Source organism: Panicum virgatum, chromosome 1K, assembly GCF_016808335.1.
Source record: "Panicum virgatum strain AP13 chromosome 1K, P.virgatum_v5, whole genome shotgun sequence".
Taxonomy (NCBI): Eukaryota; Viridiplantae; Streptophyta; class Magnoliopsida; order Poales; family Poaceae; genus Panicum; species Panicum virgatum.
In genome coordinates this window covers 53,367,734-53,393,979 of record NC_053136.1, presented here as the reverse complement: position 1 = coordinate 53,393,979, position 26,246 = coordinate 53,367,734, and the positions used below count along the sequence as shown (strand labels likewise).

The 26,246-nt window shown below is 48.3% G+C and overlaps 4 protein-coding genes and 1 pseudogene across 6 annotated transcripts; all 5 read right to left on the bottom strand.

Annotated features, from left to right (window-relative positions):
• Positions 1 to 744: 744 nt before the first annotated feature.
• On the bottom strand, positions 745 to 2,667 carry LOC120643899 (annotated as a pseudogene).
• A 3,724-nt stretch (positions 2,668 to 6,391) lies between these two features.
• Positions 6,392 to 10,030, bottom strand: LOC120643894. The gene is made up of 2 exons (XM_039920407.1): positions 9,584 to 10,030; positions 6,392 to 7,337 (listed from the first exon to the last, which is right to left on the bottom strand). Exons 1-2 carry the CDS (start codon positions 9,850 to 9,852, stop codon positions 6,854 to 6,856), a joined length of 753 nt encoding a protein of 250 aa, XP_039776341.1. The 5' UTR covers positions 9,853 to 10,030; the 3' UTR covers positions 6,392 to 6,853.
• A 2,357-nt stretch (positions 10,031 to 12,387) lies between these two features.
• LOC120657866 (endoglucanase 8-like) lies at positions 12,388 to 14,374 on the bottom strand. The gene is made up of 3 exons (XM_039936178.1): positions 14,141 to 14,374; positions 13,673 to 13,885; positions 12,388 to 13,522 (listed from the first exon to the last, which is right to left on the bottom strand). Exons 1-3 carry the CDS (start codon positions 14,372 to 14,374, stop codon positions 12,479 to 12,481), a joined length of 1,491 nt encoding a protein of 496 aa, XP_039792112.1. The 3' UTR covers positions 12,388 to 12,478.
• A 748-nt stretch (positions 14,375 to 15,122) lies between these two features.
• LOC120643887 (fatty-acid-binding protein 2-like) lies at positions 15,123 to 18,779 on the bottom strand. Of its 2 annotated transcripts, none has more exons than XM_039920385.1 (11): positions 18,456 to 18,779; positions 17,184 to 17,757; positions 16,877 to 17,087; positions 16,638 to 16,713; positions 16,428 to 16,530; positions 16,224 to 16,292; positions 16,077 to 16,113; positions 15,913 to 15,987; positions 15,781 to 15,832; positions 15,654 to 15,698; positions 15,123 to 15,561 (listed from the first exon to the last, which is right to left on the bottom strand). In XM_039920385.1, exons 2-11 carry the CDS (start codon positions 17,696 to 17,698, stop codon positions 15,464 to 15,466), a joined length of 1,281 nt encoding a protein of 426 aa, XP_039776319.1. In that variant the 5' UTR covers positions 17,699 to 17,757; positions 18,456 to 18,779; the 3' UTR covers positions 15,123 to 15,463. The 2 variants fall into 2 exon arrangements, with proteins under 2 accessions (XP_039776319.1, XP_039776329.1); XM_039920395.1 differs by lacking the exon at positions 18,456 to 18,779 and adding an exon at positions 18,226 to 18,364 and having other exon boundaries at positions 15,129 to 15,561.
• Positions 18,780 to 20,839: 2,060 nt separating this feature from the next.
• LOC120643873 (UMP-CMP kinase 3) lies at positions 20,840 to 24,697 on the bottom strand. Of its 2 annotated transcripts, none has more exons than XM_039920364.1 (10): positions 24,174 to 24,695; positions 23,322 to 23,377; positions 22,940 to 22,991; positions 22,657 to 22,774; positions 22,358 to 22,514; positions 22,146 to 22,226; positions 21,956 to 22,063; positions 21,623 to 21,694; positions 21,317 to 21,367; positions 20,840 to 21,227 (listed from the first exon to the last, which is right to left on the bottom strand). In XM_039920364.1, the coding sequence occupies exons 2-9, from the start codon at positions 23,361 to 23,363 to the stop codon at positions 21,359 to 21,361; spliced, it is 639 nt and encodes a 212-aa protein (XP_039776298.1). In that variant the 5' UTR covers positions 23,364 to 23,377; positions 24,174 to 24,695; the 3' UTR covers positions 20,840 to 21,227; positions 21,317 to 21,358. The 2 variants fall into 2 exon arrangements, with proteins under 2 accessions (XP_039776298.1, XP_039776307.1); XM_039920373.1 differs by having other exon boundaries at positions 20,859 to 21,238; positions 24,174 to 24,697.
• Between the last annotated feature and the right edge of the window lie 1,549 nt (positions 24,698 to 26,246).

Genomic DNA, 26,246 nt, shown 5'->3' with positions numbered 1-26,246 from the left:
CAGTCGCCGTGCACTCAGTGGTCACACGCTGGCACGTGAGGTAATAACAACCAAACTATTACCTCATGTGTGATCATCCCTAGTCACGTTACATGGAACATCAAAGATAATATTATTCATAAACTGCAACTTACAAAGGAAAAAAAAAGACACATGTTGGGATCTTTGCTTGATAGATGCTTAGACAGGGAGCATAAACAGAATGTAAATGGCAATGAAAATGGACAATAAATTCTCTAGTAAATAACTAAAAAATTCAACCTCTTACATGGTGGAGGGGATGTGCTATTTATACCCCCAGCCGCAGCTGTGCTATCTCCAAATTGCCCCTCCCCAACTCATTTACAGCTTACTCACAGCCGGTTTCATAGTAAAATTACAAGGTGAGAGGTACACAAATCCGACCTTCTCACGTGTTCACATTTTTTACGCACGCATGTCTCCTCCGGAGGATCTAGTGCCCTTCGCCCAAGTGCTTAACCTTGCGACTTCAAATCTTCGGGCCTCTTGAACCTCCGCAGGTCTTGATCTTCAAGCTCGCGTCAGCATGTTGCCGTTTGTCACCTTCGATCCGAAGGTGGCTTTTTTGGCCTGCTGCACCTTGGCGGACTCCTAGTAACCTCCGGGATTGTGTGTCACCCCGTGTCGGAGCGCTGCAGACAGGTTAGGATATGTTTTTTGAAACTGGGCATAACCTTCGGGTGCGCCTCCCGAACGTCCAATCCCCAACAACACACGCATGCATCACATGGCCGCCACTTGGCTTACAGGCCAGGTGATGGCGATGGGGCTCGTCACCTTGTGCTTGCTATCCCTCCACACGATCGACCCGAACGTGTACTTCTCGGTCACGTTCGCCTCCCTCAACGGCGTGAAAGTCACCGTGTACTCCTGCGTCCGCCGCCATCGGCTTCACTGCGACACGGACGCCGGCCGGGCTGGTGAAGGTGACCCTCTGTACTTGGCCCTCACATTGCTCCCGACGTTGCGCACCGTGTGGCGCTGCGTGACCTCGCCGTCGGTGGAGTTGAGCACCACCGAGAAGGCCGGGTAGTTGAGGTCGCCGACGGAGGCCCCTCTCGTCGTGCAGTTGACCGCCCCTCTCGTCGAGCAGTTGACCGCCGGGTCGTCTTTCGTCGTGAACTTGGCGGCGGTGTAGCCGAGCCGAGCGCGCAGAGCAAGGACAGGTAGTCGTCGGCGCCGGCGTCGTACACGAGGCCAGGGTCGGCGGCGTGGTTGGGGTCCACGTGGCCAGCCCCGCGCACGAACGGCGTGGACGCCTGGCCAGTCGACATGTCCCTGATGATGTCGCCGGCGTTGTCCACGTTGTATGCGGTGGTCATCAGGGCGGACTTGATCGCGGCGGGGCTCCAGTCTGGGTGCGCTTGCCGGAGCAACGCCGTGACGCCGCTCACGTGCGGGCACGACATGGACGTGCCGGAGATGATGTTGTACTTCACCCACCTCGTGTCGCTGTCGAGTGCCGACGGCGAGGTCTCGCCGGTCCACGCAGCCAGGATGTCAACGCCGGGGGCGGTGATGTCCGGCTTGAGGATCTCCGGCGCGCGGAGGTTCGGGTCACGGCTCGAAAAGGACGCCATTCTTGGAGAAGTCGGCTTCCTGCCGACCACCGTGCCTTGGAACACGATCGTCGCGACGGGGGACGCGTCTGTGCGTATGTACTGCTTGATCTTCTCGGCGTCGGCAAACGGGACGGCCGTCGCAGCGAGGATGTGAGCATTAGCCATGGCCTGCTCCCCAAAAGTTTCGGTGCTCACGAGGATTTCTCCAACGCCGCCGGCGAGTTTGACGGCCTCACCTTTCACTGTCCGGCCATTGACGCCAGGATCGCACACCACGATCTTCCCGGCCACCAAGCTGGTGTTGAGCTTCTCAGCTTCACAGAAGGCCGAGCCCACGTCCCCGCCATATACTAGCGGTATCTTGGCTTCGCCGAGCGGCGTTCCAGCGTAGAGTGAAGCGCCGGTGAAGGTCTTGCCGTTGCCGAGGACGACGCTCGCCGGGAACCGGCGGTTGATGGTTGACGCGGCGACCGTGATGAACCATGGCGCTATGTTCTTGGCGGTGTACTCGCCGGGGCCCGAGTTCCCAGCGGAGGCAGAGACGACGATGCCCCTGCGGACGGCGCTGAACGCGCCTATGGCCATCTGATCTTCATAAAAGTTTGGCGCGTCATCCACGGCGCCAAGTGAGGGGGAGATGACGTCGACCCTGTCCTCGATGGCGGCATCAATCGCCTTCAGGATGTCAGAGTCCGCGCATCCATTTGTCCAGCACACCTTGTAGGCGGCAATGCGCGCGCCCGGGGCCATGCCGACCGCCTTGCCTTCCGCATAGTTGTAGAAGGCGGCGCCCGCCACCGCCGAGCCGGCGGCGGTGGAGGCGGTGTGCGTCCCGTGGCCGTTGCTGTCGAGCGGCGACCTGGGATCCTCCGTCTCATCAAGCCGGTTGCCGTACGCAGCCTGGTACCCTTCGTGGAAGAACTTGGCGCCGACGAGCTTTTTGTTGCAGTAGGCGGAGGCGTTGAACGACGGCGTCGAGACGCAGCTGCCGCGGAAGCTGCTGGGCGGCGGCGGCATCGACGGGTCGTCGGCGAGCAGGACGCAGACCACCCCGACTAGCCTCGCCATCGTTGCACGGGGTGTGTGTGTGTGACTGTGAGAGATGGATGTGCTGCCATGGAGTGGTGCTAATAAGTAGGCGAGCCGTCGGGGCATCGCCGCAGCGCTGTGCTCTGGATCAGGTCACCACGGTGGAAAGCGAGCCAGATCCAAGGCATTAGTTTGCTCGTGGGATTCGTTCTGATAATTGTTGTAGGATCAAACCAAACTATTGGATAATCTCAAGTTGCCAACATGACGCCAGCATTGAAATTTGAAAATACGAACCAATTGTGTGCCAGGAGCTTACATTTACCGACAGGTCAAAGAGTTTGTGAGCTTTGAGCTAGTGCTCTACCAGCCATTTGATGAACGATTCGAGCACTCTGCACCTATCTTGTTCCTTTTCATGAGCTAGTGTTGGAGCAGCGCCATGTCTGAACAGCTCAAACAAACCTTTCTGTGTTCTGTGCCAATTTTTTGTTGAATGAATTCACGCAATACAATAACAATTGGCCATCACAAGAGAGGTTATGCAGCAGCATGGAGGTTGCAGTAGTAGCAGCAGAGAATTGGCACCATAGATTTACATCTTCGTCCGTTCTGGGGTCCAGATCATGTGCGAGAAATGGGAGCGAGATCCGAATCTACAGATCTGAAAACTCATGGGACTTGTTATTACAAAACCTGCACATGTCGCCGTTCTGATTTGGAAATTTTTGCTCATGGCACTGATCCCGGGAGTATTTGTAAGCGGAGACACCGGCCGCTCTGGTTTAACCTCTGTTTTTCTTGACGAGCTGCTTCCAGGAAATCGTGCCGCACGAAACCTATCTCTATCTCTATCTCTACTACTAAAAAAAGCTAAGGGTGATATTTTTTCGTCTACACAGTTTGGTTAAGCCCTCGGACGGTTGCAGATCGCCCGTTCGACGAGCGTCCCCGTCCGATCTCGATTGGCCCTCATACTATCGTCTGTCTGCCGATCGGATCCCAGAAACCCTCGCCTCCCATCCGCATGCCTGCCGCCGCCCTCTCCCTCGCCCCTTCCTCGCGCCGCCGCAGCCCACGAGCTGGTCTGCCGCGGCCGCCCTCCCCTCGCAACGTCGCAGTCCGCAAGCCTGTCCGCGACGCCGCCATCGCGTCGTCCAGCAATCCCCACCCTGCCGCGCCGTCGTCCCGCCGCCGCGAGGTGCCCCTGTTTGCCGTCGCATCGACCCGTCGTGGGAAGGGAGAAGAGAACAGCGTCGCGCAACCTCATGGCATAGGGATGACGGATCCGCCAAGGGTGCCCGGGAGTCCGGGACGCTCGAGGGTCTGGGCCTACGCCTCACCCAGGCCTTCTTCGCAGCGGCTGCGTTCGCCGTCATGGCGTCCAACTTCCCGTCAGTCTCAGGGATCCCATTTGCTCTCAAGTCTGAATCAACTTCGTTGAATTGGTTGAAGCGCTGGATGGGAAAGGGTAGTAATCATTACTAGCATGTTTCTCGGCTTGGAGATTTCTCAAAGCTTGCTATTCAACTTTGGCATATTAGTCATCTTTTTGCAGCATGATAAATCTGTCTGTTTTAGTATAATACATCCAAACGGAACTTCACCGGGGCTTTATGGAGATAATTGTTTAGTATAATACAACCAATGCAGATTGATTTGAAGGATTACTATTTTTCATTCTGACATATAGGACGTGTGCATGCCAGAACTGTAAGGAGTCTCAACGGAGAAGTAAGGTTGCTCCATGATACAAGATTATTTCTAGGAATTAAAGGGAGCCGAGAATTAATGGGATTTGGCAGTAAAAGGTTTGGCCTCTCCTTAGGTTTTCCCTATGCACTGAATGTCTAAATATTTCTGTCAATTGATGACAAGCAAAGAATTATGTCAATGCCTGACAAATGATTGCCTTCCCGACTTCAGCCATTATCATTCTCTAATCTGAAGACCTGAAGCTGTCGTCCTTGTATACCTATCAGTCATGATCTCAGAGGAGATATAAACTGTACTGACATATAAAGATAAAACATGCTGGCCACATGGTAAATATCTGACTGCATTCTTTTATTCTAGACATCAAAATAAAATTGTTGTAATTGTAGTCCTAGAGTTATGGATCACTTGGACAGCACTAAACTTACAGTCAATAATTCAGAAGGTGATGCAAAATAAATTGATAGTTAGAACACCTTCTGAATTCCACAAGACCCACTCTGACTATGCTTGACAATTGTATCCTCCCACTGGCTACGCTACCCCGATACACCGGTGCATGGGCGTATCCCGTATCGGATACGTATCCGATACGGATACGCCATCGATACGTCACCGATACGTATCGGAGGAGTATTGGGAAAAAAATAAATAAGAAAAAATCCGGATACTTATTTGGATACGTATCGGAGAAGCGCGGATACGGCTCGAGGGCCGCCGCTCGCCGCTGGCACCCGAGGGAGCACCCGCTCGCCGCCCGCCGGAGTGACGCGTCGCCTCGCCGGTCCGCGACGAGGCCCGCCGTCCGCGCCGCTGCCGCCGCGGCCCGCAGGCTGCCCCTGCTTCGCGTCCCGCCCCTTCGCGCACCTCGCCGGGCTCGAGGTCCTCCACCACCACCTGGATCCGGCGAGGGAGGGAGGGCGGAGGGGCGGCGCTACAGCGGCCGGCGTGGGACGCGCCGCCGCCACCAGCCTCGCCCTCGGGTCCCGTGGCTGGCTGGCCGCAGGCCTCGCCCCGCGCGCCGGGCCCGACCTGGCCGCGCAAGGGGAAGCTTGGACGGGGCCGAGGGAGCAGGGCTGCCGGCTGCTGCTCTTTGCGGTGGGGGAAGAGTGGAAGACACAGAGGAAGGGACTAGTGGCGCCATGCTTGTGCTGCTCGCCTGCTCGGTGGGTGGTGAGAAAGGAGCAGAGAAGGGGAAGGGAAAGGATAAGGCTGCTGAGAGTGTGTGGGCCGTGGCTGTGAGAGAAAGGATAGGGGGAGGGGGCGGCTCCTTGCTATTTGCCTATGTGTAGCTCTGTACACTTAAACTTCTGCTACTATTTGTTATATATTGCCTTTTTAAATTTTTCTAATTTTAATGTGCACTATTATTTATTTTATTAAAAAATTTATAAAACGTATCCGCGTATCAGGTTTTTTGATAAAATGCCGTATCCGCGTATCCATATCGGCCCGAAACCGATACACGTATTCGTATCCGTGCTGCATAGCCCACTGGTATTACAATGGCCCGAAACCTATAGTGACCATTGTAATACCCTGCGTCTAATTCTGTTGTTAATTATCCTCCCTGCTAACACGAAATTATTTTAGGTGCATCATAGGAAAAGGTATTAAATAGATTGTTCTATTAGTCATTTTTATGTTAATTATCTTATTTTATGATTTATGTTACATTTGAGTGAACTATTTTGTGGTATACTTTATACTTTATATAGTATGGTTAGATAATTTTTACTATTTTATGCTGCAACATAATTTTTTCCGCCTGTTGCAACGCACGGGCATGAGCCTATTAAAAAAAGAGCAAGGAACCGATGTGCACATGTGCTAGAAATGGGCGTAAAGCTTCATTCGCATATCATTGTTGTTAGGTTTTAGCAGAATGCAAGTTAGTACTATTGTCATTCGCATATCTGATGGACGAGTTCGGAAGGGTTTTCACTGCAATGTTTCTTTACCAATTGATTTGAAATGAATTTATGTGCTTTTGAGGTCCACAGGAAACGTTAATAATATTAACAGCATTAACAAAAGGGAAAAAAACCCCATCAACTCGGAAGTGATACCGGTTCTTCCCAGTCATGTTGATTCCAACACTAGCAGCTACAGAAAATCACCAGTTCAATAGCACATACAGGCATACTTCAGAAGGATGAGCAATGCAAAAGATATAAATGGACAAGTGCTGGCAACATGACTGAATTAGTAGACAAAAGCAGATTCCAGAATTTACAAGTCAACCGGTAACCAATGCATACAGAGCCCACTGCTTAGTCCGGTCATAAGTTTGCCAAGTTCACCTGTATGTTTTGCATTACACCAGGTATAAGGAGAATCCCAACTCTATCAACACGACTCCACGAGTCCATTCAATCTCACAAAGCATGAGAGCCTAGTATGCAGGCATCAGCCACTGGATTCCGCTGTCTAAAATGGACACTAGTGGTCGGCTGATGACAAGGTTCAGGTTTTGCTGAGTCTTCATGTGCTTGTCCCTGGGAGTAACAAAGATTCAGGCTTTCCTAATTCTTCATGCGCTTGTCCCTGGGGGTAACCATGGCGGTTGAGTCTGTCACATCCTGCAGATTAAGCATTGAATGTGATCTCATATGAGCTGACAACAGCTGGGGTGGACGAGGTGCAGGTGGAGAAGCAAAGACATCCATGGCATTGCTGGGCCTTCTGTGCAGGCGCCGGGAAGATGGCTTCTGAGAGCGGCAATGTTCATCATCACTTCCACTGTTGCTTCCTGAGCTGCTTGTGGCAGCAGGCGATATTGTCAACCTCCTACAATTCGTGGGGCTATCTACGACATCATCTTCAGGGAACACCTCTTTATTCTGTGGTTTGCCCCACTTGAAACTGAATGGAAGAAGACCTTTTCGCTTCCTAGGGGATGGTGTTTCTGGCTTTGGAAGGTCTTTCTGCGGGGGAGACAGAACTACAGCATCTTGAAGCTTTGCAAAAGATCCAGACTTGCCATTGTAGAACTTGCATACCCCTTTCCTGCCATATGTAAGAACATTACTCAGCAAAATGGAAGTTTGATAAGATGTCTGAAGATAATTTATCGCAATAAGAACATTACTCAGCAAAATGGAAGTTCGATAAGATGTTGGAAGATAATTTATCGCAACCCATACAAATGCTAATAAGAACATGCAATGGTTTAACAGAGGTGAGCAGTCTCCAAGCTGCTCACACGGAGTAAGCAGACAAAATTAAGTTGCCAAATCCAAAACAAAGACAAAATTTCAATATTTTAGAGCTGTAGATAACAAATACTATGTAGCTGCTACAAGCTAGCCAACAAATCCATGTGAAAGAACGTGCTGTCTATTTGATACTGTACTTGTGTTATTCACATGTTGTCTGCATCGAACAGTGTTGGGGGGTCCACATGACCAAATCTCTGCTTCCACCATAAATAAGTATACACTGTTCCTGCTAACCATGTGTCAGCATCCAACCAGTAGCTTTAAGCTACTAAGGAGCACTACGATCATTAGCCAAGGAAATGAACCTATAATTTTACAAGATCAATCACAATGGGTTCCGTACTTATAGTGGTATAATAAACAATTAAATAAGTTCAAAACATGCTCAAACAGATGATTGCTTTCAGGTGATTCGGCACACAAACCATGAAACAATTCATGACATAAGTGATAAGACAGTTTAAGAAAACAGCAAATGATTCCTGTCCAAGAGTATATGCATACACCAATTCAGAGCTATCCCAACACTATGTAACCACCAGCCAATAAGGTCATGGAAACACAAACAAATAAGTAATATCTGGACTGTCAGTAGCTACTGATCTGTTTGCCTAGTGCTATGAATAGCCTGCAAAATGGTTGGAGCATTACTTCTGCCGCAGTTGCATTCATTTGTAATGTTAGAATCTGTTGTTTTCTTAGCTAACTGAAAAGGTGCAACATTAATAAAAGCAAATGTTTGGAAGACAAAAAGTTTTAGTAGTGCCACAGGAACACAATCCTGCAATGTAGCATATTATTTGGAGTGAACCTGTTCCTGCTAACCATAAGTAGGGCAGAACCAAGTTTTCACATAACAACTAGTACTCTAGTAGGAATGAACCCAGCAATGGGCTGGTAGTCAGCCAACTAACCGCAAAATTTTGTAAAAGTATAAGCATAGTATTCATATGCGATAGCAACATAACCATAAGGAACAAGTGGACATATAATACTTCCGTAATAAATAGAAAGAAACAAAACATTCTGAAAATTAAGCTGGTAGCAATTAGGCTTTTATCGGAGAAATACTATAGTAATTACTGTTGCTCTAACTGAAACCTGTTTAGCTCTTCTTGGAAAGCCTAAGCAAAACTTCATTCCAATCCCAATTTATTTCCATGGTGTATCCACATTTATCTTCACAATTCATAAATTACTATATAGGCGACACGAGAGATTCACAGACCAAACATTAGCATCAATGACCAAACATTAGCTTCAATCAGGACGGTAGATACTTGTTGCCTTGTTGGAGTCAAGCAATCCAGGGAGCAAATTCTCTAAGATCAAAGAATCCACATTGTGACACAACGCTTGCATTAGGAACTCCACTACCAAAGCCTAATCTCTCCAACCATAGTGAATGTAAGGCACCGGAGACAATCGCCTATAACTCTAACTCGCAACAGCTTGGACATCTTATCACTCCAGACATACCTGTTCTAGTCAAGCAGTTCAGGGACTAAAGTTTTCCAAGATCAAACGATCCACATTGTGAGGTGATGTTTGCAATAGGGCTCCCGTAGTACGAAAGCCTAATGATCCCAACCACAGTGAACACAAGGCACGGCGGAGAATCGCAGAGAACCCTAAGTCGCAACAATTTGGCCACCTGATCACTCCAGACTTGCCAAGAAAGAGAAGAAATCCCCCCAATTTCCCAACAGAAGAAACAATCAGAGGACCAAGAACCGAACTGGTCCCACTCGAATTACTCCAAGACCTCCCAACCTCACCAGAGAGGGACCAGATACCTAAGAATCTGCGTATGTAACGCACGTTCCCCAACTAATACTGACGAAGGACCAATCTGTTCAACTGCGCTAGTCCAACGCACGCAAAGAAATCTCCAAAATTTCCCGGGAGAAACGAGCGCACCGGGATCAAGAAGAGCCGCTTGAGGCCACATTGCCCCGAATCCCCCAAAGAAGCGCGTAAAGAAGCCCGCGAGACCGATCAAGATCCGTTCCCCGTGGTGAAATGGGCGCTCACCTGAAGGGCAGGGCCACCTGGAGCGCGTCCATGGTGTCGAAGGGCGAGCCCTTGTACGAGCTCTGCACCTCGCCGTCGCCGCCCTCGACCTCCTCGCCGTCCCACTCCCACTGCGCCGCCGCCGCGGGGCTGCCGCTGTCCCGCCCCACCGAGGACGAGCCGCCGCGCCCCGCCGACGGCGGCGGCGAGGCCGCGTAGCCGCATCGGGCGACGCGGCCGAACCGGGGGCCGCCGCCCAGCCCGCGCCCGCTCTCCAGCGCGATCGACATGGCCCGCGCTCCCCTCGCGGCCGGGGAGCGCCTCACATGCAACGGAAGCAGCCGCCGCCGCCTCTTGTTTCTTCCGCTCTCGCGCTCGCCTCCGCACGCGCACGCGTCCCGGGAGACTAGCGAGTAAAGAGCAGGGGAGGGCGAGCGGCTAGCGTGGAGCGTGGCTTGTGTAGGTGTAGTTTTTTGAGGAGGCGCGGCTCGGGCTGGGTTCGCGTGGTATTTATCTAGGAAAAAGGGGCGACTTTTCATTATCTTTTTTTCCTTTTCACATTTTTCCTCTTCCTTTTGCATTTCTCCTTGGAATTACCAATGTGTACTGTGGGAAGAGCAAGGCAAATGAACAATAGCAACACGTACCACTCAAAAAATGATACTCCTACTAAAAGATTATTGCCAATGCGATCATGAATTTTTTTTTCCTACCAAGAAAAGATTATGACAAAATATTGTAACGTGACTCATCAGTTTTCTTACCTTTGGATCTTACTGTGTGATTCATGTTTCCCTTTCATCTCCACCATTACATTCGATATCGGCTTCTCTGTAATGCCAATCTCAATGGCAGAGTCACTTACTGAGGAGTGTCATCACCGCATAAATAACTATCATATCAGCAATTTGCTGATGTGGCATGATATTTAATGTTCATGACATTCTGAAGCGAGATGTGTCTAGGATTAGGCCAGTCTCAACGAGAGTTTCAGGCTAATCCCAATGGAGAGTTTCATGTTGATGTTTTCAAAGTACTTCCTCCGTCCTCAAATGTAAGTCATTCTAGGATTCAAAATTTGTTCTCAAATATAAGTCATTCTAGGACGAGTGTGGACCCAACTATCTTAATTGTGTATCGTTTTCGGGTCTTTCACAGTAGAAAGATGTGCATGCAACCATGTAGGGGGAGATACATGTGGGGGAGGTGCATGGGAAAAGACATACTAATTTAATTAGCACATTCCTAATGCTTAATAATTAGGGGTAGGAGAGTCTTTTCTACATAACTATAATCTGTCCTAAAAACTCTAGAATGACTTACATTCGAGGACGGAGGGAATAACCACATAAGCAAGAAGACTATGAAACAATGGTTGAAATCACCTCTCCCAATGTATAGTTTCATGTTGTGGTTTCATGGGATCTATGTTGCATTTAATTTTAAGACACATAGAGTGTTGGTATTCCTGTAGAGAGAGTCTCATTGCATAGTTTCATCTAGATGAAACTGGTTTCTTCTCTTTCTTCTTAAATGCTATGCCATATCATCATATAATCCTATATGTCATGCTAATTAATGTGCATGAAATTCTTATAAAACTCCTATTGGGAGTGGCCTCATGGAGGGTTTCATGACATTAAATACCATCACTTTTATTGACATGGCAATGAGAGAGAAGGATGGAGTTTCATGGGATGTGAGGAGAGTTTCATCACCATGAAATTCATCTAGCACAGTTATCTAGTTCTCAGTCTAAGTAACTGTGTTCCTAAAACTCCCACTGAAATTGGCCTTACTGTCATACACTAGCGAGCATTAAGGAAAGATGATGGGTCCACATTACGTGCTCAGTAGCAAAACACACAGAAAAGCGCATGGTAGGACATATTTGTGGATTGAAAGATTCATTATCGCAGTAAAAAAATTGATGTTATGCTGACCAAGTTACCACGAATTATGAAAATAAAGTGTAAATTCAGGACGACAAAAGTGGTGAACATGAACCTATATCTTCCAATTGTGTCAATATATATCTGCCTTTTTTCCTTTTCATTATTCTTATGGTCATCCTTTTCTTTTTACTATTAGGTACCAATTACTCAAAAGGGGATAGCACATGCATTACAGTTTTTATGTGTGTTGTTTACAATACAATGTACTACTACACAACACCCCATTGACCCATTGGCCATAGAGATATAAAATAAAAGAAGAAGGAACGGTCCACACTCAGGTCTCTCCACTGTTACACAAAAGTTTCAGCCATATCTGAGCATGCCCATTTCAAGTGCATTTTTTTCTTCTATTGCCAAATTAAACTAAAAGTTTTGTCTGGGTGAAAGGAGCGCTGTGGCCTGTGAGCTGCTGCTAGGTAGGAGTACTACACACGGGGGGCGAGCATCCGTACGCGTACGCGGCTGATCCCATCCCTGCGGCCGGAAAAGGAGGCCGTGGTCCCGCGCGCGCACGTCCCCGGACCAACGCACCACACGGCGGCCCGGCTCCGGTTGAGGCAGTACGCACGCCAGCCTAACAGCCAACCGAGACCTACCCCAACAAACTCCCGGGAACCTTTGCGCCGGGGGGCATTATTGCGTGCGTGCTCTGTGCATGAGGACCAAATCCAAATCCGCCCCCGAAAGCTTCACGTGTGCGCGACACGCCGTGCTAGTCGCTGTCCGGATGGACATGGATCCCTGCTCGCCAATGCGATCCTGGCTACCACGTAGTATCCAGGTGCACGCGCAGCTAGTCTCGCACAATTTTCTGTTCATTTCAGTGATGTTCATTTCAACACGTACCGACCGACGTACGTACAGGGGATGGATGGAGATGCATTGCATGATGGTATGGTATTACTACAAAGGAAAACAGAGCAGCCTGAATGGTGGCTGCCTGAACAACGCGATCAGTTCAGTGCGTGGCGACGAGCTGCGCGCCGCGGACGGCGAGCGCGGCGAGCGGGCCGATGGCGAGGGAGTTGATGTAGGTGCAGGGCTCGGTGTAGGAGGAGTTGGCGCGCTTGTCCACGAACTTGTCGTCCTTGTCGGGCCCGCCCATGATGGCGCCGGTGAGCTCGTTGGGGTTGGGCCGGTCGGGCGCGAACCACTCCCCGAAGCTGAGCCCGCAGTTGACGTCGTACCCGGGCGGGAGCACCGGGGTGGAGGCCCCCCGGTGGTGCGGCTGCGTGGGCGGGTTGGCGCCGAAGCCCACGACGTAGGAGCTCCCGCGCGGGTTGGCGCCCAGCAGGTAGTCCATCTGCTGCCGGGCGAACTCCCGGAGGCGCTCCGGCCGGATGGGCTGGCTCCCGCACAGCACGCTCTGCCCCGTGCGCAGCAGCAGGTCGCTGTACACGATGAAGAGGAAGGCCGTGCTGGTCACGTACTGCGTGTTGGCGCCGTCGCGGAGGTGGATCACGCCGCCCGGGGTGATGAACACCTGGTGGAACGCCGTGTCCGGGAGCACGGCGCACACGAAGTTGTCGGCCTGGGTCTTGAAGCTCTGCGCGCCGCCGCCGGAGGTCATGTTCAACTCGGCCAGCAGGACCTGCGCGCCGGGGAACTTGAGGTCCCAGCTGAACTCGGCCACGCTCGACGAGATGGCCTCGTGGGAGATGTAGTCGGCGTACAGCTGCCGCTTCGTCGCCAGGTACAGCCACGTGGCGGCCCACAGCAGCTCGTCGTTGTAGCCGGAGTAGGAGCAGTAGAAGGGGCACTCGCCGTCGTAGCTGCCCTGGTGGCTCTTGGCGAAGAGGAACAGCAGCTTGGCCTTGTTGAGCAGGGCGCGAGAGTACTTCTGGTCGTTGCGGAACACCATGGAGGCGGCGGCGAAGGCGGCGGCGGTCTCGGCGGCGATCTCCGTCCCGGGCGTCTTCTCGTCGATCTCGTACAGCGTCCGCGGCGCCTTCATGTTCTCCGGACGCACCCAGCACTGGTGGTCCAGGTTGGGGTCGCCGACCTGCATTGCATATTTGCATGCGCGCGCCAGATGGATGGATCGATCGATCCACGTCGACACACGCACGTACACATTGATGATATCGAATTCCAGATCGACAGAGATCGATCAACAAAACCATGGAGACCGAATTATATATAGTCACCGTACCTGCACCCACAGCTTCTTCTTCCTCGCGGCGCACTTGAGCAAGTAGTCGGTGCCCCACCTGAGGGCCTCGTTCACATGCTCCATCTCCTTGGCCGACTCCAGCTCGGGCTTGAACGCCAGCGCCGTCCACGCCAGCGTCGTCACCGTGAAGGCCAGCGGGAGCCCGTACTTGACGTTGTCGCCGGCGTCGTAGTATCCACCGGTGAGATCCACCTGCATGCAAGATCGGGCGGCCACAAACTGTCATCAGTGCTATGGCAGGCAGGATATTTTTTTTTTGGAACAATGCTCTGGCAGGATATCGATAGAGATTGTATCATCACCACTTTTCATCACAATAATTCTTAGCCATATTTCTTTCCAATCCGTTGATTGGAACCTTGCTTGATCTTCCTAGGAGTGTAGTAATGCACAAAAACGAAAAGGAGAAACGAAGGAGAGAGCAATGGCGGGCGCGACATGGCGTACATTGGCGAGCTTGCCGTCTTCGAGGCCGGAGTCGCCGCGCCACTTGACGCGGTTGTTGGGCGGCAGCTTCCCGGAGCGCTGCGCCTCGAGGAATATGATGGACTTGGTGAGGGCGTCGTGGTAGTTGAACCCGCCGGCGGCCAGCGCCGGCTGCAGGGCGTCGCCGGCGAGCACCATCGCCGCGAGGGCCAGGGCGACGTGTGCGCGCATGGTGCCGTGCTTGAGTGCGCGCATGGCGAACGACGCGAGAGGCCGGGCGCGGCGGGGATATGGGAGCACCAACTGGGAGGCGAGGGAAAAAGGAAGGGACGCGCTTGGATTCAGGAGGCAGGGAGGCGCGGTTGCGAAGTGTTCGGCCCAGAATGCTCTCCTTCTCCAGAGGTCAGCCTGTCATGGACGTAGTGGGTCGTCTTGCAACTGCAACTGACGAGGCGTATGCTCCTTTGGCAGAAGCCAGCTGCGATGGTTTCGCCTGAATCCTTCCTGATGTTGTTCTTCCATCTTGATGGTTAATGCAGTATATGTACACGCTATCAAGTTGCCGAAATGAGATGAGCGACCTAATCAAGGTAGTATGTACACGCAAAATTTGCCAGCAGCACACCTTTCGCATGTGAAAATGTGATTGAAATGAACCGGGAAAATAAATTCAATGGAAACTACGGAATCTCTTGAGCTGCTTCTTCATCGGTGGTCAATTCAGCGTCGCACGACAGTACTCCCCCAAGGTTCGATTCGAGTCTCGACAAAGGATACCACGGCTACAAGTAAAAGAGTTTCTCTTGCAGTCAACTTGCTGAAATCCCCTTGCAGCTAGCTCGCTGTTCTCAACTTCCAGTCAGAGCAGACGTGCAAGCACAAGAACCCTATTCACCTCTATGGGTGTCAACTGTCAACTCACACGAACAAGCCCGTCTATGTCCCAGCTTTGCTTAAATACAGATATGCTCATCAGTAAAAATAAATAAATACAATAGAACCATTAATCTAGAGAAACCAAGCTGGGTCCCTTTCACTTTTGATGGGGTTAAAGAAACATTCCCTTGTTGTACAACTTCTAACTGTATCACTGCACTTGAACATTATAGTAGCCAAGAAATGGCAATTGCCAAGCCATATGAAAAGCATGGAGGCATTTGCCTAGATGGACGCTAGGCCTCTGAGTTTGGTGCAAATTTTTGCATGTTTAGTTTACAAGTTGCATGTCTATCAGCTATAAATATAGTCGATCCTCCTGGCTTCCTTTCTATATATATCTCTTCTTTCCTTGTGTTGATGGATGAAACAATTCCAAGTTCTTTTTGATTAAGTTGTCCTGTTCTCCTAGCATCGTCTTATGAGTCCAGCCACATTTTGTGCAATGTCTTGTTTGGTCTCCACTGAAACAGGGGGATCACCAATATACATATCGAAGAAAGCTCCTGTTCATCAGGACATAACTTATGATAAGTAATGATTTGGAAATTCTAAATACAGATGCATAAATGCCCAGTATCTTGACAATGTGACTTACTGCATAGATCTTTGCTCTGGACAGTGCCAATTTGTTTGCCATCAACTACACACAGATGTTCTCAGTCAAAACATTGTGAGGGCAAGAAATTAAAGCATGCTGAAAGGATAAGCTATATGGTACTAACTTTCAGTTATTAGTTGGCCATCAGATGTTTGCCGGAAGTCGATCTTAGTACCCTGCAGTTATGTTAACTTTTAACAGCTCATGCACTAAATGGTACCAGGTTAGGTAGACCAGGAGTAACATAAAGACTTACAGCAGGTATACGAATGTCTTCACTAAAATAAGAACCAAATGTCTTCAGGCAACGGTAATCAGTATTAGGATTCATCTGATCCAAGAAAGTATAAATACAAAAAAGCTCTGTTAAGACTATAGATAAGCAATGGATAAACTGATTGCTGAATGGACAACAAATACCTTTTGCAACCGGAAGCCAAGAGACCTCTCAAATGCACTAGAATGTTGACACAAACAATCAACTTCGATCATGAAAAGATAACATATTTTGAACCAAATATAAAAATAACAAAATGCAGATTTCCACATAAAAATAAGGATGCTTACTCTCGAACTGTGCCAATACTCAGGCCATTGTAGCTTACTACTAGCCTGACTGTCATATCGATATTTTCCCTGGACAAGATTGGAATTCCACGAGCATCAGAGGCAACAAATGGGATGCAGATGAGGATAAAAAAAAACATTAAGGTCATTGGATCTACAAATCAAATCAAATTTTCATTCTTTTCTTTCTAATGATTCCCACACCTTAGAAGATCTTCATAGAAATCTGGGTGATCCTTCAGTTCAGCATCTGGAATACAAGCATATTTTGGACCCAGCTTCTTGCAGATAGAATCCAGTTGTATGTCTGAAAATATGTCAGCATACTAAGTAACCAAAAGGAACAGCCATTAAGATCGAACTACCTGTCACTAGTATATAAAAACAGCAAACATGGTAAATTAGTTCACTCACATAATCCAAAGGCATAAAGATTCAGATTTTTGACCCTCATTATTCGCATGCTTCTGAAACCCATCCCAACAAGCACCTGTCAGCTTAACTGTCAGATGCATGTATCAAAAGGTGTGGTACAACCTAGAGAGCCACAACATTATAGATTTCATGCAGAATAATGTGACATTAATCCACTAATATGAAAATTTGATTGATCCAAGAGATAAAATTCTACAGGAGCAAGTTGGAACAATGACCTCCGTACTCAGATTGGAATTGTCCTCAAGGATAGTAGGAAACTTGATCCCGGTTTTTGGTTCCGTTGCATCTTCTGGCAAGATTAATCTTGGCACAGCTAAGCAAGCACAACCTGAACGGTTTTCCTCTGAATAAGGTTGATCAGCAGGTTCTCGGATATGTCCACCATCTTTTCCTAGTGCCATTGACTCAGCAAGCATTTTCGGTGATCTGGTTCAAGGATAAAATAAACGTTAATTAAGCCAAACCAAAAGGTACATAAAAGGAAACTAATTCTGTCAGCTCAGAAAACTAAAAAAGTCATACATGTTCTCAAATGGTGGTATTACGGTAGCAGCAGCTAGCATGAGAACATTACAGGCATGGCGCTCCTCCACCTCAGTCCACAGGCGCCCAAAAGTTGCACTTGCAAGCCTCACTAAAAGCACTTGTATAGCATGCTCTTCTCTTAATTGTGAACCAAATTGCAATCCAGGTAAATGCTGCAAGCAAGAGGTCACCTGCTTGATGTGTGACCGACAAGCTCTTGAACTTGAGCCAGCAGCGTCCGATAGCCTTTGGAATAGCTTAGGGTTTGATGCTCTAGAAAACCAGAAATAGAAAGCTCCAGCAAACTTGTTGAAACAGCTGAATGCCTCCTGAACTGCTCCGCTTCCAGTCGCACATATATGCCTTGGATGTTGAAAGGAACACTCAACTAAATTTCCAACTTTTGATATCAATCCTAACCCAATATCATGAGATACTGGAGAGTCTACTGGGAACTTGTGGAGGTAACCTCCATTGTGATCAAGTTTGGAGAGAATTGACCAGTCTTTCATAATGAATCACTTCCTTAGACGAAGTTGGGGAACTTAATGGGAGGAACAATTGTCAGAATCTGTCATGTGGAGCAACAGAACTAAATCAAGACACAGAGATAGCAAATGTGAATTGCATGTGTGCTTACAGGGAACTATTTTTTGCCTGGACAGACAGAACTATTTCACAGCAGCATTTGCAAGTGGACCTTAACAGCTCTAGTTAATCATCTCAAAAACATTCAGATCAGTTCACACGACACGATACCAAAAACATCACATCAAATGAGCAAAAGAGCAATTAGAGAAACCATTTTTGAACCGAAAAAGAAAGCTTCTCAAACTAAATCCTGGCATACTTTTGCAAACAAGCCTGTGGGGAAATAAACTCGTGCATCAACAGGGGGAAAAAAAGGAAACCACATGATCCCACGAACTCGGAGGTAAACAAAGAAAACAGTGATTAACTATATGCTAAGCTATTCTAACTTCTAACTGATCAAAATTTATGCAGGTACCTCGGAGAAACAAGCCACCCAAAATCTCACCTTTGTATAGAAATCTACACAAACCCCCAACCCAAACATCCCAATTAACACCAGGACACGATCCCGCTATTCCCCCAGGATTTCACCGCCCAGCTTCACCGCGCAGCAACCAGCCAAATCCCAAAACAAAGCCCACCTTCCCCCGTACACCCGCAATAGATCCCGCATTCGCTTCGTCAACCACGATTCCTCAAACCAAAAAGGCTAGCAACACAGCAGGGGCGCCGAACCTGGGCTGGCCGCCCCTCGGATCGCGCGGCCGCAGATGGGACCCTCGCGCGCGCTGCGGGGTTGGAGACGAGGCCTAGGGTTCCGTGCCTTCCTTCACCGGGCGGCGGCGGCGTGGCGTGGCGTAGTGGCAGCTTCCTCGTCGGATTCGGGAGCAAATCCAACTCCGAGGGAATGGGGGGAGGCGAAACTAGGCCGGAAGCAAGCGGCTGGGTGGCGGTTTCGTATTAAACTCCGGGGCCCTGCTGCTGCCGCCTCCGTTCCCGGTTCGGCTCGGCGCTCTCCGCCCGCCGTGCGAGGCGACTAGGCGAGGAGGCACCAACAACACGTGCGCGCCCCTGCTTTCTGCCCGCTCGGCCTCCGGCTCTGATTTGCAGGTTTGAAAGGGAGCGGGACGTAATTAAAAGTCCCCTTTTTCCATGCCAGTCCTCTTGCAACTTCGAGCGACAAAGGCTAGCCGAAAAGGCCTTCTAAACGCATCTACTTAATAATATGGATAATCATAGGGACCTTGGTGCAAATAGTCCAAATTATCGGGTGACGTGAACGGGGGGAATCACGGCATATGCCGACGGGCAGCGAGCGCCCGGCTCGGCTGACGTGGAAAGTTTTCTGGCAGTTGATTCCGGCAGTCGTCCGGGTGCTTCCCCCTCCGCCGTCGCGTCCACGGGGCGAGACGTTGACGCGCGCTGCCGGCGCCCGGCGGCCAACCAAGCTTTTAACCCTGGTCGCTTAACATTTTCCGGCCAAACCCAACACGGAGACTATTAGAATTTGAATAGAATAACCACAGCACACGTCAAGCCATGACTCCATGAGGCATGATACCAGAAGAAAGGTACTAGAATTTTAGCGGAGCATGGGAAGCGGGCAAACACGTTGGAGGAGATCTCTTTACCAGATCCACGATGAACCAGAAGCTTGGTGGGCCCACCAAACCATGACTGACTGTGATGACTCCGCGACGATCCAGAAAAGTCTCCTCATGTGGCCTCATGGGCTTTGCCTTTTGTGGGACACCGGCAAACATGGCCTGGATTTTAGCGTTCCTATTCTCTCACAGTGTGCGTGCGCCGCGATCAGAATCAGGTGATCAGAGCAGCCGATGCGGCTGCGAACAGCCCAGCTCGATGGACCCGCAGAAGCAGTTCCCGTGCCCGCAGCGTGGGAACTTGACGCCATTTCTCTCGGGCCGGCGGGCGGCGGAGCGCATGTTCAAGCGCCGCGCCTGCGGCTGCGGGACTTGATGGCTTCCACGCCCTCGGCGGCCTGGCCGGCGCCCGCCGGCAGGACCAGTGGGCAGTGGCCGCTGGCCGGTGTGCTCACTGCTGGCACGCCGACTACAAGCAGTAATAGAACCGGCCAACTGCCACCGATGGAACGGTCTAGCGGCAGAGTAGAAGTGGAGATCGTGGTGGGAGAGCGATGTCGTGAGCGTGACCGCTCTCGATTTGCCGGTTCGTGGTTGCAGCCCACATGGAGGGATTCAGTTCAGTGCTTTGCTTGCTTACCGGCTCGCGGCGCCCCCACATGCCAACCAGCTTAGCAAAAAGGCTACTACGTGAAGGATACGCATATATGACATGAATGAATGTGATCCCCACTAGAGGGCCCAAATAAAAGCTGTATATGCAAAGATGCAATGGACCAGAGTGGTGTGTGCTGGCCTTTTTAGGATTGGGGGTATGGGTACAAATCAGGCGATTCAAATTTTGCCGTGACATTTTGATGTGGTTTCAGTCTAAACTCCCGAAGCAATCACCCACCCAACTCCTGAGTATTTTGCTGAAGCAAGAAAGCTCAAGAAGAAGAAGAAGAAGAAGAAGAAGAAGAAAGCTCTTCTACCGCAGGGGCTGCAGCTGCGGAGGAAAGAAGAGTGAATGAGTGATGATATTCTTCTTGTGAAGTGTGGACCATGGCATTCAGCAGTTTACTGGGTCCATTCATTTGGCATGCCTGCCCATATTTGGAGGCGCCGTTGCAGAGGGGCCCAAGAGCTTGTATGCCTTCTCGTTCTCACAACCAGCAAGGGTGACATTCATTGAACCTGGCCCAAAATCCTAAAAAACGGGAAGGGAGGAATGGAAGCACCCACAGATGGTGCAAAACAGTCGGTCTCCTTCAGATATGCTGCTGAGCTTCTCTCTTGATCTATGGCGCTCCAGGCACCAATCTGCTCACAAATGGTCCACAATGTTCTCGCCTCTCGAGGTGAGAAAAAAGATGCACACATGCCACTTCAAAACAACATATATGGAGACCAGCAATAAGCAGCTACGCCGATATTTCCCACACGGGACGCAATATATCATCTTGTAAGTTGTATTTCTCCCAGGTAAATATGCAAAATCCACATCAGAGGCAATGTTACGGGGGCATCATCATGTGCAAATGACCAAACAAAGTTCAGCAAAAAGCTGTTAAGAGTAATGTTTTAAGGACTACAGAGTAATGTTTTAAGGGCTACAAGAATAATGGCTTGTAAAAGAATATGGCAACAGTTTTACTTTCCATAATGCCACCAGATAGCTGGTGGGTGTGGGTAGGCAGAAGGTTTTCATCGTCCATGCAGTAAATTACACATTGGTACTGGTACAACATCGATGGGTACACTGACAACAATAAAAAGTTACTCTAGCAGGACAGTTGGGAATCAGATCTACTTATTGCTGGTAACAAATCGAATTGCCTACTGATATGCTGGTAGCTCATATGAACCAAAACTTTTCTTCTATATTAAAGGGTTCATAATCACAAATATGTTTGAGCGGTGCCTGCAAAACATTTAAAGATCACATGAGTATCTCGTGATGGCAAGAACCTGATGAAATCATTTAGGTCAGGCACAGCATAGGGGGTATACCTATGGCACCACGTATCACCTTTATGGTGCCCTTGTATTGCTCTATTCAGCCTGATAGACAAGAAGACAATGTGATGAGTACGTAGATCCGTGGTATTTTAGTCACATACAAACATGATTTTTTTAAATAAACTTTTTTAAGGAGAAAATAAATTAATGTTCTCGATGTGAGGTACATTCAAATATGAAAAAAAAACTATTGAGCGCAATGCAAATATAATGTTAAGGAAAACAAGAGACACAAGGTTCATCAGAAAATGCTTGTGCAAAAGAACACACAAAGAACAAGTGAGACCAATAATTTACCTTGGGTGCATATGGGGCAAAAATGGTTTTGACATCTTCAAACACTTCAGGAATTGGTTTTGCAGCATCAATCTGTTAAAATGAAAGTTATTATAGCTGGTAAAGTGGATAAGTTCCAAAAGGAAGACCATCAATTAATTGAAATGTGAGAATATAATGGTCATTAACTCAAAGGAACACAAGATAGCTTTAGAAGATCCTCCTCGTAGCCTCACATATTTATACTGATATGCATCTCATTACTAGCTTTGTTTCTATTGTATAATACAACATCACACTATACATCATCGGAGTCCAATACTATACCCTGGCAAGGTAAAAGTTCATCAATACCTTTTTAACCTTGTCCTTTGAGTTATAATACTCTATGACAGGTAGACTTGATTCCACAAAAGTTTTGAACCTTTTCTTAATAGTCTCAATGTTATCATCAACTCTCCCCTGAAAGCACAGTATGAAATATTGGAAACAAGAATTCTGTGACTGAAGAAAGGAAACACAATTGATTAATCATGAAGGAAACCTGGTTGCGCCCCAAAAGACGTCTTTCCATCTCTTCCTCGGAACAGTCAAAGAATAGCACGAATGCAGGAGAAATTTTAGTCTGAAACATTTAGAAACAATTAATGATCCACAAATGCAATTATAAGTACCTAGAAGAATAGAATTGTAATCTCTTAAACTATCATGTGAACTAAATACAAACAAATTTTGTGTATGAAACAAAGGCCTTACAACGTTCTCAAATGCCGCACGATTCTCCTCGTTCCTTGGAAATCCATCGATCAGAAATTTGTCATTTTCATTTTTTATCATTGCCTCCTGCAACAGTTTTATAGTTACCTCTGATGGAACAATCTTTCCTTCCTTTATCATGTTCTCAATCATGGTTCTGTGAAACATCACGGAGCACCACAGACAGAGACCACACAAGTGTTAAATATGTAAATAAACATGATTAATCTTTTGTTCAGAAATAAAAAGAAGTAAAGAGGTAAAAAAGTTGGCTTTCTTACAGAGGGTAAAGAACATACCCATTCTCGGAGCCAGATTTGATCTCTGCGCGCAAAAGATCGCCAGCACTAAGATGGGTGAATCCAAAGTGCTCCACAATGTTGGCACACTGTGTGCCTTTTCCACTTCCAGGGCCACCTATGTGTAAATTCTTAGTCAGATGTAAAGCAAATCATCTATTTAAAGTGAACATAGTAGCCCCATATTTATGAACTCTTTATAAGTTTAAATCTGTGTAAGCTCGTTCTCTTTTACAAGAAAGGATACAAAATAACTGGATATTACTGAAGATAGAATAGATACCTAGAACAAATACGACTGTAACTTTCTTGCCGCCCAAAGTGTTCTCAGCGACCTGCAAATTGAGCACATTTCTTAGATGAACCACAAGTTATGAAACCGCACAGTTTTTATGAAATATGGTCATTTTCTTAAGTGAAAACATGACACGTCGAGGTGGATATAATTTCTCGAAGCATGAACCGGACAGGAAAACAAGGCATATATGCTAACGAAACCAACTGATTCTAAAATTAAGTCATAACAGTGCAAGATTCAAGAGCGCCAACTGTTGATGTAATATAAATTTAGAAACTCACAAATGCCTGACTGTTAAACTAAAGGGTTCAACAATCTAAACTATATTTTGATGATGAGCTTCAAGTATATAAATAATGCAAAGTACCTCCTCAGTCACAACGGCTGGAGCATCCACAACTGTGCCCATAGCTCAAAGATACCCTGCATTTCAATTATAATTGGTATTGTAACTTCATAAATAAAACTACGAACTTGCATATGCCAAACAGGAACCGTAATATTAAAAGGAGGTTGTAAGGACAGTTCAGCTTCTACTGACCATCCCATTTCCTTGTGTTTGCAGCATTAGAAGCCAATTAGCTCAAAGATTGATTCACCATGAGCAATTTAAGCACAATCCATACATGACATTCCACGATGATTTTAGACTCTTAGGGCTGCAAACTATGCTGGGTTTTATGAACTAAGAAAAGTTCAGATTTTTTTTTCTACTTATTTTGTAGGCACCTCAATGAAGAACGCGTCCTAGGTGGGATCCAACAATGTTGTATCCACACCAACAGATGCACAGATAGCCTGATTCGAACTCCCCTGATCCCGTGGCACCATTTATTTTTCTATCATTTTGACAAACTCCCGCCAACAATCAGGCCCCAGCCTCGCAAGGCGACAAAGATCACAACAGCGAGAGCACCTGACCGACCCTTTCCAGAAGTAGCAAAGTACAGGCCTTGCTCGAGAAACCACCCCCTAGATCCGGCTTCAGACGCCCCATCTCAGGATCACTACTCATCAGATTTGCACCCTAAACTGCGAAATTAACTCATTCCAACCGAGATCTCCCTCCGCCGCTCCCCGAACAACGCAGATCGCATCCCCCCCCCCCCCCCCACAATACGCCCAATCGCGAAAAGTACAAATCAATCGACCAACGATCCATGGACAGAGAAGGCCGAACACCATGAGCATAGGAGGGTCCGTGGAGGAATCCGCGTACCTTGCGGGAGGCGTGCGAGATCTGGGAGCGCGGGCGAGGGGAGAGGGGGGCGTGGAACGAATCTGTGCGTGGACTACAGGGCGGGACAGAGAGAGAGAGAGAGAGAGGTGGCCGTTATTAATACGCGCGCGCGCGGGTTTCCGGGTCCGGGTGGGCTGGCCGTGTGAGGACCCGGGAACGCGGCAGCTGGTCGGTGGTGTGGTGGTGGTGGTGACCGCCTGACCAGACGCCAGAGGCGTCGGTGGAAGGGGTGGAGAGGGGATGGCTGGGATGCCGCCGCCGCCGCCGGAGACCGCAGCAAACGGAAGGGGCTAGAAAAATAAGGGGCACGGAGGAGGAACAATGGAGGGGATGGGGGAGAAAAGGAAAGGGGATTCAACGCTGGAGAGAATGTGAAGACGGCAGCTGCCGCGACGGCGGCGGAGGTCACGGTCGCAGTCGCGCAGGAGATTGGGGAAGCGGCGGCGGAGGAGCCAAAAGCCGCCGCACCGCCGCTGCAGGGGCCAAGGAGCAGTGGGCTGCGACGGCGGTGGAGGTCCCATCGACAGAGGAGCCAGCAAGAAAGAGCCAGCGGCCAGGAGAGCCGCGAGATTAAGCCAGCGGCTAGGAGAGCTGCGTGCGAGCGCCAGCACTGGAACATCGTAGGATCACGGGTTGACGGCTGATATCTGTGACTGCAGAGTAAAGTAAAAAAAATAGTCTACTTAACCTCTGAACTATCGGTGAAGTACTTTACTCCTCAAACTATCTAAAACCGGTCAAATAACCCACTCGGGCGGTTTTGGACGACGGTTTTGCTACAATAACACGATTTTATCTGTACCTTTTTTATTTATTTCTACTAAATTTTTAAAAAAACATAGTAAATCACAGAAAAATTATAAAATAAAAAATCTAATTTTGTTGGACTCCACATGAGTAGATCTACACAGTGAGCATATAATATGGTATAGTTTTGTACAAATTTTTTGATGTAGCTTTAGATCTATACTTTTCTGTAATTAATTGGAATAATTCATATGTGCAGCTTCTATGGTTCAATTGGGGTAAAATTTTTATGGTAGACAAATTATTGTATGCTTGAACTGTAGTAAAAATTTCATACTCATTGGATCAATTATAAATTAGTTATAGATTTAATAGATTTGGAGCATAGATTTAACGAGCATAAAACTAAATAAATCTATAACTTGATTATACATGGTCCAATGAGTATGAAATTTTTATTACAGTTCAAGCATACAATAATTTTTTTACCATAAAAATTTCACCCCAATTGGACCATAGACTCTGCACATATGAATTATTCCAATTAATTATAGAAAAATATATATCTAAAGCTACATCAAAAATTTTGTACAAAACTATACCATATTATATGCTCACTGTGTAGATCTACTCATGTAGAGTCCAACAAAATTAGATTTTTCATTTTTATGATTTTTCTATGATTTACTATGATTTTTCAAAAATTTAGTGGAAATAAATAAAAAAGATAAAGATAAAATCGTGTTACTGTAGCAAACCGCCGTCTGAAACCGTCTGCGGGGGTTATTTGACCGGTTTTGGATAATTTAGAGGGTAAAGTAGACGGTTTTAAAATTGGGGGTGAAGTAGACTACCACTGATAGTTCAGTGGGTTATGTAGACTTTTTCCGTAAAAAAAAACTCGACTGCAGATGATCTGGTTCCGGAGAGGGGCGGGGGGAGAGCTGTGACTGTGGAGCGGGAGGCGGCAGCCCGGGAGCAACGGTAGCCCCCCCCCATGCAAAAAAAATTTAACAGCCCCTATTGTTTGGAAGTCCAGTGTCTAGGTAGCAGGTCAGCCCACGTTGCAAATCCCTAGTAGATAGCCCAAACAAGCAACGAGCTGCAAGCGGACGCCGCCACAGCGGTCTGCAGAGGCCCTGTTTGGGACCGCGATGGCGTCGCGAATGAGCAAAAAAAGCGAAAAAAGCCCGCCGAATGCCTCGCGACAGACGCGCGTCCGCTGGCCGCGTGCGAAGGCAAAACGCGGGATTTGAACTGGGCGGCCAAAAATCGCAGAAGCGAGCTCGCGGCCGCGTTGCGCTT